This window comes from Anomaloglossus baeobatrachus, chromosome 2 (genome assembly GCF_048569485.1).
Source record: "Anomaloglossus baeobatrachus isolate aAnoBae1 chromosome 2, aAnoBae1.hap1, whole genome shotgun sequence".
Lineage (NCBI taxonomy): Eukaryota > Metazoa > Chordata > Amphibia > Anura > Aromobatidae > Anomaloglossus > Anomaloglossus baeobatrachus.
Genome location: NC_134354.1, coordinates 104,020,539 through 104,034,614, shown reverse-complemented (window position 1 = coordinate 104,034,614; position 14,076 = coordinate 104,020,539). Strand labels below are relative to the sequence as shown.

The 14,076-nt window shown below is 45.9% G+C and overlaps 1 protein-coding gene across 1 annotated transcript in view; it reads right to left on the bottom strand.

Annotated features, from left to right (window-relative positions):
* Positions 1 to 14,076, bottom strand: part of MYO18A (myosin XVIIIA) — a 538,612-nt gene that overhangs the window by 31,002 nt on the left and 493,534 nt on the right. The window contains exon 43 of the mRNA XM_075333424.1: positions 6,332 to 6,471. Within this exon, the coding sequence (XP_075189539.1) occupies positions 6,332 to 6,471 (140 nt within the window). The remainder of the gene's footprint in view (positions 1 to 6,331; positions 6,472 to 14,076) is intronic.

The window sequence follows — 14,076 nt, the reverse complement described above, 5'->3', positions numbered from 1 at the left end:
ATAGTTTGGCAGACAGCAATTTACTGTGTATGAGGCCCCTTATTCCATAACTTTACTGATCTAGAAGCTCAATATTTAAATTATTTCCATTATATGAATATGATGACTTTCATTCATAGCGTTCTCTTAATACCACATTAAGAGATCGCAATGTATGAAAGTCATCATATTCATAAACATAAGATACACATCTTCTGTGGACGGCTAGTTTTAAGGACAACATAAATTGGCTCAATTTTCCATTCAATGTGTAATGTTAGTGGTTGCTCTTACTTTTAAAGTGTAACTGAACTTTTAAGTAACTTAATATGTCTAGTATTTGTAAGGACTTGCTGATAGTGGAGGTAAAGGGTCATAAGAATCACATCAATAGCTCAAATCTTGGGAGTAGCTTATTCATAGCAAGCAGAGACCGAATGGGGTCCATACTTCGCTGTGTCTTCATGCATAAACGCAGCACGTCTGAAGTAAAATATAAGAAAATAGTGGAGGTCTTGGAAAAATTAAATAAAAGTTTTGCCAAATTTTCCGTGAAGCTTTAAAGCACCACTATAAAAAGTTTTTTTTTTTTTTCCCAGCACTGGAGTGGTGCTTTAAATCTAAGTCCCCTATCCCTGTACTTATACTCACCCTCTGCGGTTTTCATCCTTTTTTCATCTTGCGACACGATCTTGTGACTTTAACTTTTAATTGGCCGGAGGTTATGTTACAAGCTCTCAATACAAGTCTATGAGAGCAAGAAAGGGGCCATAACGAGGCTCTCATAGACTTGTATTGTGTTGTGACCTTCAGTGCCTAATGAAACGCTGGAGGTGAGGGAAGGTCACAAACTGCAGAAGACAGACTGAAGGGTCGGTGAAAACAGATGAAGGCACAGGAAGGGGAGTATAAAATGGAGGGGCAAGGGATTTAAAAGCACCACTCCAGTGGGTAAATCCTCATTCCATGAGCTGCTAGTGGCTCTTGTTCTGATATACTAGTCATCTTTAGCCTTCCTCTGAACAGACATCATGAAAGTGCCTAGCTGGCCTAAAAAAAATATGTTTATTCTATTCACCCAGACAGTGACATATTTAATGAAGTTGTCGCCTTAAAGGGAACCTGTCACAACTTTTTCCGCCTATAAGCTGCGGCCACCACCACCGGGCTCTTATATACAGCATTCTAACATGCTCTGTATAAGAGCCCAGACCGCTGTGTAGAACATAAAAAACACTCAAATGGGTGTCTTCGTCCTCCAGTGCCGGCGCCTCTTCTTTTGGCCATCTTCGTCCTCCATCTTCTGAAGCCTGTGTGCATGACGAGTCTACGTCATACAGACTCGTCGGTCCCGCGCATGCGCACTATAATACTTTCATCTGCCCTGCTCAGGACCTGAATACCAGTGAGTGTGTATGACACAAAGAGGAGGGGAGCCAGCACTGCTTATGAATGGCATGCAACAATGAAAAAATAAAAAGTGTAATATTCAAAAATTCATTGCTACTTTAACAATGAAATTTTTTGCAAATGATTGATCAATGATTTGAGCCCCCCTGCCACGTCACGGCAAATCTCTATAGGGGGGGTCCCTACACTATGTAATAAATTATTATCGTACCATAAGGTCTTATGTAATGCGCAGGTCCATATAAGAACACCACTTACCCGAGACATGTCTGAACCGCTCCCATGCTGCAAGGACTGACAACTGCGAATAAAGGCAGCCCAGGTGCCAGTATGTGTGGCAGAACCACACACACCAGCACAATGTCAGAACTGGCCCTCACAGTGCCAGACTAGCAAACATGGATGAGGGCAGAACAGCCCCAGGCAGGTGGTGCTTAAATAATGATGCCTGTGGAACAGGGGGCGGTGGCTGTGTGTGAACAAGCACAAACATGAATTTTGATGACAACAGAAGGAATTTGCAAACCACACTGGGTGTGCACGGGAAGGTGGCGGTCAACCACCGACCAGTTAAACGCAAAGAGGAGGGGAGCCAGCACTGCTCATGAATGGCATGCAACAACGAAAAAATAAAAAGTGTAATATTCACAAATTCATTCCTACTGTAACCACTTACCCGAGACATGTCTGAACCACAGGCATCATTATTTAAGCACCACCTTCCTGAGCCTGTTCCACCCTCATGCATGTTTGCTGGTCTGGCACTGTGAGGGCCAGTCCTGACATTGTGCTGGTGTGTGTGGTTCTGCCGCACACACTGGCACCTGGGCTACCTTTATTCGCGGTTGTCAGTCCTTGCAGCATGGGAGCGGTTCAGACATGTCTTGGGTAAGTGGTGTTCTTATATGGTCCTGCTCATTATATGAGACCTTATGGTACGATAATTTATTACATAGTGTAGGGACACCCCTATAGAGAGATTTGCCGTGACGGGGCAGGGGGGCTTAAATCATTTGCAAAAAATCTCATTGAATTGTTACAGTAGGAATGAATTTGTGAATATTACACTTTTTATTTTTTCATTGTTGCATGCCATTCATAAGCAGTGCTGGCTCCCCTCCTCTTTGAGTGTGTATGACGTCGGACGCGTCATGCACCGCGGCTTCAGAAGATGGACGAAGATGGCCGAAAGAGGAGGTGCCGGCACCGGAGGAGAAAGACGCCCATTTAACCCACATCCACTGCAGTGACCAGTTTAGGTGAGTATTATAAAGTGTTTTTTATGTTCAACACAGCGATCTGGGCTCTTATATACAGCATGTATATATATATTATATATATAATATATATAGATTTATCATTCTATTTAAGAGCCCACTGGTGGTGGTCGCAGCTTATAGGCCGAAAAAGTGGTGACAGGTAAAAAGCAATCAAAAAATTGTATCTACCCAAAAATAATAGCAGTAATAACATCAACTCAGGAAGTTTATATCACCAACCATTCCCATTTTATTTAGGGCAAAAATCTGGTGACAGGTTCCCTTTAAGTTTACTTTTCTACTAAGAAATTGTATTCAACTTTTAATAAGAACATTGTAGTGTGCAATGAAATGACCTGGCCATCAGCGTAGGCAGAATGGGGCCATTATTTGTGTACTTGACCGGTCAGTTCAGAATTAAAGATTTTTTTTTTTATTTTATCAGAAGAAGAAAATAGATCTTCAAGATCTCTCTGGCGCTTTGCAGTTCTGTAATGGAATCTGGATTAACCAATAGCTCATTGCTTACATATGGGTTTTACTGTGAAATCTAAAACTCCTCCAACCTTGACAGAGTTTATTTAAGTTAAAAATGTTTGTTTCTGGAGCTTTGTAAAGCTTGTGTGGGAGGAAAAAAAACTCCACTTCAATATCACAAAATGCTAAAAGCAACAAAAAGGGCTGGGACTGCTACTTTAGAATAATAACAGTCCCCCGAAGTGAGGGAGCAGAGTGATGGCAGCTAAAGAATCGGCCTTGTTTAATGGCTCACTCCTTGGAGATGAATAACAATTTGATGGACCAGGTAAATACTTGGTTTAAAGTGAGAACGGGGAACCAAAGGTCATAATCGCTTCCCATTTGACTTACACCTACACAGGGACCAAGCAAAACTTGTAAATCCGCTTGACATATGCAGCCGTGCTATAAATTACCGCCTCCTCCCGGCACACAGATACATCCGTCACCCGTCCCTCTTCTCCCCACCCTAGCATACCGCTGATCTGATTTCCGACACTGCCGTGGAGCTTTGCTGAATCTATTCCCTGCATGCTCAAAGCAGTTTCTCGTGACATGGTCTGAATACAGAAGAGCCCCCCGCTCTCATTATGTGCGAAGGGAAAGGCAACTGTGGCTGTGCAGAGAGTAGATGGAAATAATTTCTTTCCTGCTTGGCTGGGTAATGGTATAAACAGCACCTTCCTCACCCATTAACTCCCTCACGTCTTTTCCCTATTTTCTCTGCACTGCACCTTCCCGTCCACCACCACAACTGAGGAAGCGGGGACCGGTCTCCCGGGATAGCGGGAGAATCTCTGCTCAAATCGAAAGCATGTCAGGAAACAGCTACTAGACATTAGTAGCAATAAGCTATTTAGTCACTGGCTTTTTTGGTGTCTATAGAGATACAGAGAACAGACCATTCTACAGGCTATGGCTGGGAATTCTGTATCAAAATCTTCTGACACCAGACAGACCGTGATACTGGCAACCCAAGATCTACCGTATGTTGTATTGACATGCACATATTCCATCCCGCCAAGATAGTCCGGACTGAATGGCGGAGGTGGCACAATTCAGAACAGCTGATAACCAATGAGTGTAAATTCAGCCATCCCACCCATTGGGGTATTTACAAGGCCCATTAGGCCATGGGCTCGCTGAGTAGTTGGTGAGTTTTTTACTCTGTATTCTTAGGGCGGCTTTGCACGTTGCAACATCGCACGTGCGATGTCGGTGGGGGTCAAATCGAAAGTGACGCACATCCGGCGTCACTTTCGACATCGTAGCGTGTAAATCCTAGATCATGGGTCACCAATTCCAGTCCTCAAGGGCCGCCAACAGTGCATGTTTTCAGGATTTCCTTAGCATTGCATGGGTGCTAATTTAATCACTTGCACAGTTGATGATTCTAACACCCATGCAATGCTAAGGAAATCCTGAAAACATGCACTGTTGGCGGCCCTCGAGGACTGGAGTTGGGGAACCCTGTGGACCTAGATGATAAGATTAACGAGCGCAAAAGTGTCGTTATCGTATCATCGGTGCAGGTTCCGATTTTTCCATAATTACGCTGCCGCGACAGGTACAATGTAGTTCCTCGTTCCTGCGGCAGCACACATCGCTGTGTGTTACGCCGCAGGAGCGAGGAACATCACCTTACCTGCCGCCGGCGGCTCTACGGAAGGAAGGAGGTGGGTGGGATGTTTACATCCTTTTCATCTCCGCCCCTCCGCCGCTATTGGCCGCCTGCCGTGTGACGTCGCTATGACGCTGCACGACCTACCCCCTTAGGAAGGAGGCGGTTCGCCGGCCAGAGCGACGGTCGCAGGGCGGGTGAGTGCATGTGAAGCTGCCGTAGCGATAATTTTCGCTACGCCAGCTATCACAAGATATCGCACGTACGACATCGCAGCATCGGCTTGCGATGTCGCAACGTGCAAAGCCCGCATTAAGTAAGGAGTGAAAAATCAGGGGAAAAGTAGAATAGAAACACATCACTATGTCTGCATGTCTACCCACTCCTGGTTTTAACTTACAAATACAAAAAGGTAAAAAACTCAACAAATTCTCAACGTGTGCACGTGGTCTTGGTGCGCCATGTGATCAAAGTGTAGTCCACTAATACGCTGTATTACTATTACCCTTCCCATCTGATAAAACTTCTAACTTCATTTTAGCAAATTCTCTACAAGTCCAAATTATATAACAGAACTAATATGATAGCCAGGGGCAGAATGTTTCTGCGATTGTGAGAATGTATCATACATTTGGCTGATCGGGAAACTACATACAATTAGGCCGATTTGAATAATACCAAAGTCCTCTAAAATAGCATTTTTGGGTAAAATAGATAATAATGCTAGATATGACAAGAATGATACTAATTAAAGCTAAAAACAAAGTCCAGATTAATTCCAAGTGGCTAAACTATGTATAGCCTGGTGTGCCGTTAACTGCTTGCCAGCCATATTGGAATCAGATCGTGTCATGTGTTTCTATGTGATCGAAGAATCTTGCCCAGCCATATTACCCAAGCTTAAAAAAAAAAAAAAAAATCCCCCCAAAAATGTAAAACTGTAAATCAATGCAGCATGGGAATCTGCAGCAATAGTATCGGCACAAAATCACAAACAGTCAAACCACTAATGTAATGTACATGACGGCTTCATACACCGTGCAGCCCCCTATGGATACATATACTAAACAACTTTGCAAACTTCTAGATGAGAACTTCAACAAGACAAGGTTAATGGTTTAGACATTGTAAAAGGAAACTGCAAGAAAAACACGGGTTTTGCATTCAGATTAAAACTATTTCAATATGGTAAAGGGTTAAATTAAGGGGCATGCATTTCCTCTGGGTCAGAAAATAACCATGCAGTTACGACTGAGACCAGGAACATTTGTAGGAGCTATGTTTTTAGGGAAGGTTTTGATACTTAATGCATGCTGCGGTTAATGAGTAATTCGATAAGTATGCGGGAACATTTAATCTCACTTTTTATTCTTGCGTTTATGATACTTGGTCACCATGTCCTGTAGACTGAAAACATGGAGATAAAATAAAACGTGAAAATATGGCCAATGGGAAACAAAAAGTAATAATCAGTAGTCAAATAAATGCAATGAGATGCAATGAATGACAATGCTAAGAGAGAGGGATTGGGCGGATTTCGCACCTGTTGATAAGGTCTTCGTTGTCATCACTTTCCATCTCATCTTCGATGGCGGCTTGAAGATCCCCGATACGCTTGAAAGCCAGTTTCAGGTCTGACTGCAAACTCTGATTTGCAGCTTCCAAACTCTCTAGATCCATTTCCTGCAGAGACAGATACAAATGTAGATGCCCATCTTGTTTTTGTAGGTTTGCCATTGCTTTAGATTTCATCCTAATTAAAACTCTGCACACAATATACTAACCCTTGTCTGGCACCATGAAGAAACATCACTAGTTGTACCAATCTTCATGAGGCGACTTTGACCCCATGGAACCAGACAAGTTTGTGTACACAGCCACTATGCAGACCAGTGTGCCAATGGTTATTGACTGTGAACCAGTGTGTAGACCAATCCGCAGTTATTTGATAACTCCTTCCATCTGCCAATCAGAGTAGAAAGGAGACATTGGCCTTCACACAGACGTGGACACAACAGTGGCATACTTTAAAGGGAACCTGTCACCAGATTTGGTGACTATAACCTGCGGCCACCACCACTGAGCTCTTTTATATAGCATTCCAGAATACAGTATGTAAGAGACCAGGCCGCTGTGTATAATGTAAAAACCACTTAATACTCAGCTAGGGGGCGGTCCGGTCCGATGGGTGTCGCTTTTCTCCAGTCCAGCGCCTCCTCTCTGCGGCGAGCTCCGTCCCCTTTCTATCCAGCCCAGGCCGGCATTGAGGTCCTGTGCAGGCACAGTTAGATCTGCCCTGCTGAGGGCAGATCAAAGTACCATAGTACGCAGGCACGAGGAAAGGTTAAAGACAGCCTGCGTATGTGCACTACAATACTTTCATCTGCCCTGAGTAGGGCAAATCAAACTGCGCCAGCACAGGACCTCAATGCCAGCCTACTTCTGAGGCTCATGTGCATGACGCGTCCTACGTCAGGCACACTAGCCAGCATTGAGGTTCTGCGCAGGCGCACTTTGATCTGCAAGATCAAAGTATTGTAGTGCACGGGCGGTCTTTAACCTTTCCTCGTGCCTGCACATTACAGTACTTTGATCTGCCATCAGCAGGGTAGATGAAAGTGTGCCTGTGCAGGACCTCAATGCCAGCTAGTGTGCATGACGTAAATGCGTCATCCACATAGGGCTGGGTAGAAGGAGGACGGAGATTGCAGCAGAGAGGAGGCTCCGGACCAGAGAGAGGCGACACCCAAGGGACCGGACCACTCCCCTAGATGAGTATTATAAAACTGTTTTTAAGTTTTACAGAGCTGCCTGGGCTCTTATATACAGTATTCTGGAATGCTGTATATAAGGGCTCACTGGTGGTGGCCACAGCTTATAGTCGCCAAATCTGGTGACAGGTTCCCTTTAACCCCTTTACAACTTACAATGTACATGTACTGTACTTCATAAGCAATCTTCCTGCCTCTGATGCGGGCTCAAACTCTGAAAGTTGAGACACAAGCAAGATTTTTTTTTTCACGTTTTAAAAAAATAAAAATTTCACCTCTTAAATATAACAAAAACTATATATGTTTAGTATCTACGTACCGTATTTTTCAGACCATAAGACGCACTTTTTTTCCCCCAAATGTTGGGGGAGTAGGGGGTGCATCTTATGGTCTGAATATAGGGCTGCGGCCGGGAATGAGGGTGCTGTGGTGGAGCGGGTCTGCGGCACGAGCAGGCTGTAGCAGCGCCTGCCGTGACCATATGGGCCCACTCATTACATATGCATGCCCATCATCTTCTCTCAGCATTGAAGCCAGCGCTGACAGGTGGGCGGAATGATGGGCGGGGGGTGCGCGCATAATTAACAGCCGGCCGTGATCACCCCTGGCAACTACAGCCTGGAGTGATCATGTGCGGCTGTATTCACTGCCGCCCCCCGTGCATCATCATCAGCACGGGGGCAGTGAATAAGTACGGTACACTCACCCGTCACCATTCCCCTGCAACACCGCGATCTTCTCCTGTCTGCTGGCCAGTTGATCTGTGTAGCGAGCGGTGAGCACAGAGATGACGTCATCGCTGTGCGCGCTCCCCACACACATCAGTCGGCAGAAAGGAGGACATCGCGATGCTGCAGGGGAACGGCTCCACACAGCTCAGCGCCGGGGGCAGTGAATCAGTATACTCGCCCGTCACCATTCCCCTGCAGCACCGCGATCTCCTCCTGTCTGCCGGCCAGCTGATCTGTGTAGCGAGCGGTGAGCACAGCGATGATGTCATTGCTGTGCGCCGCTAGTCACACAGATCAGCTGACAGCAGGACGAGCGATGCTGCAGGGAACAGTGACGGCTCCACACAGGTCAGCAGTGCTGCTGCCGCCACAGACAGGGGGAGGAGCGATGCTGCATGGAGTGAGGAAAGGGGAGTATAGACGTTTATTTTTTGTGTGATACAGGATACATGCAATATAGCAGGATGGGGCCATATAGCAGGATGGGGCCATATAGCAGGATGGGGCCATATAGCAGGATGGGGCCATATAGCAGGATGGATGGGGGTATATAGCAGGATAAGGGCATATAGCAGGATGGCAGCATATAGCAGGATGGGGTATATAGCAGGATGGGGTATATAGCAGGATACGGGCATATGCTAGGATGGCAGTATATAGCAGGATGGGGGTATATAGCAGGATGCCAGTATATAGCAGGATAAGGGCATATACCAGGATGGGGTACATATACAAGGCAGGAGGATCATTACCAGGATGGGGTACCTTAGCAGAGAATTTGGGGACATTACCCCCATAACAGTGTAGGCAGCAGATCCTCGCCCCATAACAGTGTGTCATGACCACATTTTTTGCTTAAAATTTTATTTTCCTCCTCTAAAACCAGGGGTGCGTCTTATGGTCCGGTGCGTCTTATAGTCCGAAAAATACGGTAATCGTACCTACCTGGAAAATCATACTGCCAGGTCAGTTTTATGGTAAAACTGAATGCTGCAAGTAAACCTCCCCCAAAAAACAATAGTAGAATTTCACTTTTATTTTTGCTATTTGGCTACACTTGGATTTTATAGAATCTAGGATCATAGAATAAAATAGACGGCATCATTCAAAAGAACAACTCATCCAGAAAAAAACAAGCCCTCAAATGGCTATTTTGTCAGAAAAATAAAAAGGTTATGACTCTTGGAATAAAATCAGGAAAAAACAAAAGCGCAAAAATGAAAAATTGCCCGGTCCTTAAGGGCTCAAGGTTACTTGACACATTATTTTTTAATGAATGTAGAGCACGTTATTTTCCATCCTCACACGGCTTAGACCATTGGATGACTGGTTGCATGAAATGAACAAATATTTGTAGTGCTTCTAGTTCACAAGGTATTAGACTCATATCCATCACTTTAACACCTCGCACTGGGTTGAAAATGCATTTAATCTTTGTAGACATTCCTCCACTAGGAATGGCTTTGCTTTCGGCGGTCTCATGACAGACAGTACAAGAATCTGTCTCTGGGCTTCTTAACTTTAAGAAATTAATTTCTCATCAGTTAAAGTTCAGCAAAATTGTTTTTACATTTTTTACCCTACAACCTTCAAAAGTCATAACAAGTGCAAAGCAGACACGATGGGCACTGCACGCCGCTCCCAAGATCAAACACATCAACAGCTTTACAGGCAAAATAGAGGACAATTTAAAGAATTGTTAGAGATTAGGAGGAGAAATGTCTAATCTATGACTGGTATTGCAGCTTAGCATCTTGCAGGAAAAAGGCTTCCATATTGCACTTAAGTCAGTCGAACCCGCCAATTTCACCGATAATGTGAATGGGGGCCTTTATGATTCCCTGAAGGCCTAAGCCACACGGCATGAAAATCGGACCGAGTGGAATGCGATAAAACATCGCATTCCACTCGGACCAATATTACTCTGTGTCCCAGCACATATGTCCCAGCACTCAAGAGCGATTATTTTCTCGGCCCCAATCGGACCGAGAAAACAATCGCAGCATACTGCGATTGTAATGAGAGGCTCTTTCTCTCGCACCCATTCAGGTCTATGGGCAAGAGAAAGATTGCACTGCACTCGCAGTATACCGGTGTACCGCGAGTGCAGGGTGAGAACGGCAACAGCTGACTACGGAGGAGAGAGAGAGATAAATTCCGCCCCTCCTCAGAGCCAGCCTACCCCTCCTCCTCAGTGCCGGCCCGCCCCCCCGCAGCTGAGGTCTGATCGCATCATCGGACCCCAGTCGCAACGACACTCGCATGACACTCGGCTCCTGCTGTGCTACCAACGTGAGCCGAGTGTCATGCGAGGATCGCATTAGTCCCCCGTGTGGCCCTGACCTAATAGATGAAGTCAGAAGAGTTAAGGATCGAGTCTGTCAGTGACTATCAGGGAAAACAAAGGTGGGGCTCGGCTGAGCTGCCAGCTATCCACTGTTATCATATTGGCGCCGTAAATTTAAATCTCTATTACAGCAACTTTGCTTTGATGCCATTAGTTTGGGGTAGAAAAACCTGCTGACAGGTTACATTAAGGCTATGTGCGCACTAGAAATGTGAAGTTTCTCAAGAAAATTTCTTGAGAAACTTCTGCCAGTGAAAGATTTCCGGACCTGCGGAAAAAATCCGCACCAAATCCGCATGCGGTTTTGCCACGGATTTGCCGCGGATTTGCCGCGGATTTACCGCAGGTTTGTCCCTGCAATAAATAATAAAGATAATCGATAGACAGATAATGGATAGAGGGAAAGATGGATAGATGAATAGATGAATAGATAGATAGAGGGATAGATAGATAGATAGATGAATAGATGAATAGATAGATAGATAGAGGGATAGATGGATAGATAGAGGGATAGATGGATAGATAGATAGATAGATAGATAGATAGATAGAGGGATAGATAGATAGCCTTGTATTTAGCCATAAAATAAATAAATAATTTAAAAAAAACGACGTGAGGTCCCCCCATTTTTTGTAGCCAGCTAGGGTAAAGCAGACGGCTGCAGCCTGCAGACCACCGCTGGCAGCTTCACCTTGGCTGATAATCCAAAACAGTGGGCACCCCACGCTGTTATTTTAAATTATATAAATAATTTAAAACAAAAAAACGTGCGGTCCCCCCCATATTGGATCACCAGCCAAGGTAAAGCGGACAGCTGGGGTCTGATATTCTCAGACTAGGGAGGTCCACTGTTATTGGACACTCCCCAGCCTAAAAATAGCAGGCCGCAGCCGCCCCAGAAGTGGCGCATCCATTAGACGTGCCAATCCTGGCGCTTTGCCCCAGCTCATCCCGCGCCCTGGTGCGTTGGCAAACGGGGTAATATATGGGGTTGATGCCAGATGTATAATGTCACCTGGCATCAAGCCCTGGGGTTGGTGAGGTCAGGCGTCTATCAGATACCCGACATCACCAACCCAGTCAGTAATAATTAAAAAATAGACAACAAAAAAAGTTTTATTTGAAAAAACACTCCCCAAAACATTCCCTCTTTAACCAATTTATTGAAAAGAGCACAATCAATTCCACGTCCGGCGTAATCCAATAAGGGGGGGGGGGGGGCACGGCGATCCATACCATAGTCGCTGTCCCAGTCAATGAAGAACAGAATGTTCCCCATTGGCTGGGAGAGCAATGCAGTGACCTGAGCTAACATCAATAGGTCAGCTCAGGTCACTGCAGGGGATGACGAGCGCTGCCATCAGGAGCATAGATGAGATCATTACCTTCTGTGATCATCTCCTGTACTGCTGACGTCAGCGCTGTCACTGACTTCTATGCCCGCCGCGTTGTCAGACGTATCGCGAGAGCCCGTGACGTCACCGCTAGTGACAGTCTCGGGCCGCTCGCGAGACGGGCATAGACAGCAGTGACAGCGCTGACGTCAGGAGGCAGGAGATCGTCACAGCAGGTAATGATCTCACCTCCTGACAGCAGCGATCGTCATCCCCGCGGCTCCCAGCACTGCAGGATGTCAGTGTCTGCCTGCGCTGCCGCGTGACAGGCTGCTGACACTGCGGGCAGACACTGACACTGCAGTGTGTGCAGCCGCGGGGCCGGAGCAGGACACAGACTGCACGGGCACCTGGAGGTCGCACGGAAGTGCTTCTGTGCGGCGTCCAGGGAGTGCGACGTCTGTGTTTACTCTGCTCCGCCTCCTCTTCCTGGCATAATGACATCGCTTCCTGCAAAACCGCAGGCAGCGATGAGCATTCCCGCAGGCAATTCGCGGCTATTCCGGTGGTATACCGCACATCATTGCTACCTGCGGAATACCCCCGGAATACCGCAGGTACCTGCGGAAATTAATGGACATGCACATTTTCTCAAGAAAGTTTCTCGAGAAAATTTTCTCAAGAAATTTTCTTGAGAAAAATCCGCACAGTGCGCACAACTATTTTTTTTTCTCATTGAATTTCATGGGAAATGTCTGCACAAAGATTGCAGACATTTCTCAAGAAATTTCTGGGGCAAATCAGCGGGTAAATCCGCAGGTAAAAAGCTCTAGTGCGCACATAGCCTTAAAGTTTAGCTACAATATCAGGCACCACCAGAGTTGTGTGGTTTCTGATATTACAGAGAATCTGTCAGCAAATTTGTGCTATGTAAGATGAAGGCAGCATGCTGCAAGGGTTAACACCGAGAATTCAGGGATGCCTGTCTTGTCAAGGTCCGATCTGTTTATTTACTATGTTTGTTTAACCCCTTAAGCTGGTGTCACACACAGCGACAACGACAACGACGTCGCTGCTACGTCACCATTTTCTGTGACGTTGCAGCGACGTCCCGTCGCTGTCGCTGTGTGTGACATTCAGCAACGACCTGGCCCCTGCTGTGAGGTCGCCGGTCGTTGCTGAATGTCCAGCTTCATTTTTTGGTCGTCACTCTCCCGCTGTGACACACACATCGCTGTGTGTGACAGCGAGAGAGCGACGAAATGAAGCGAGCAGGAGCCGGCACTGGCAGCTGCGGTAAGCTGTAACCAGCGTAAACATCGGGTAACCAAGGGAAGTCCTTTCCCTGGTTACCCGATGTTTACGCTGGTTACCAGCCTCCGCCGCTCTTGCTGCCAGTGCCGGCTCCTGCACTGTGACATGTGGCTGCAGTATGCATCGGGTAATTAACCCGATGTATACTGTAGCAAGGAGAGCAAGGAGCCAGCGCTAAGCAGTGCGGGCGGCTCCCTGCTCTCTGCACTGTGACATGTAGCTGCAGCACACATCGGGTTAATTAACCCGATGTGTGCTGCAGGAGAGCAAGGAGCCAGCGCTAAGCGCGGCTCCCTGCTCTCTGCACATGTAGCACAGCGACGTTATGATCGCTGCTTCTGCTGTGTTTGACAGCTAAGCAGCGATCATAACAGCGACTTACAAGGTCGCTGTTACGTCACCGAAAATGGTGACGTAACAGCGACGTCGTTGTCGCTGTCGTTTAGTGTGAACCCAGCATTAGTGACGGAGCTAATTTTCACCTTAATGACCAGACCAAATTTTGCAATTCTGACCAGTGTCACTTCATTAGGTTATAGCTCTGGAACGCTTCAACGGATCCTGGTGATTTTGAGATTGTTTTTTCGTCACATATTGGACTTCATGTTAGTACCAAACTTAGGACAATATTTTTTGCGTTTGTTTATGAAAAAAATTGAATTTTGGCAAAAATTTTGAAAATTTAGCAATTTTCAACTTTTGAATTTTTATACCGTTAAACCAGAGATTTCTGTGACACAAAATAGTTAATAAATAACATTTCCCACTTGTCTACTTTACATAAGCACAAT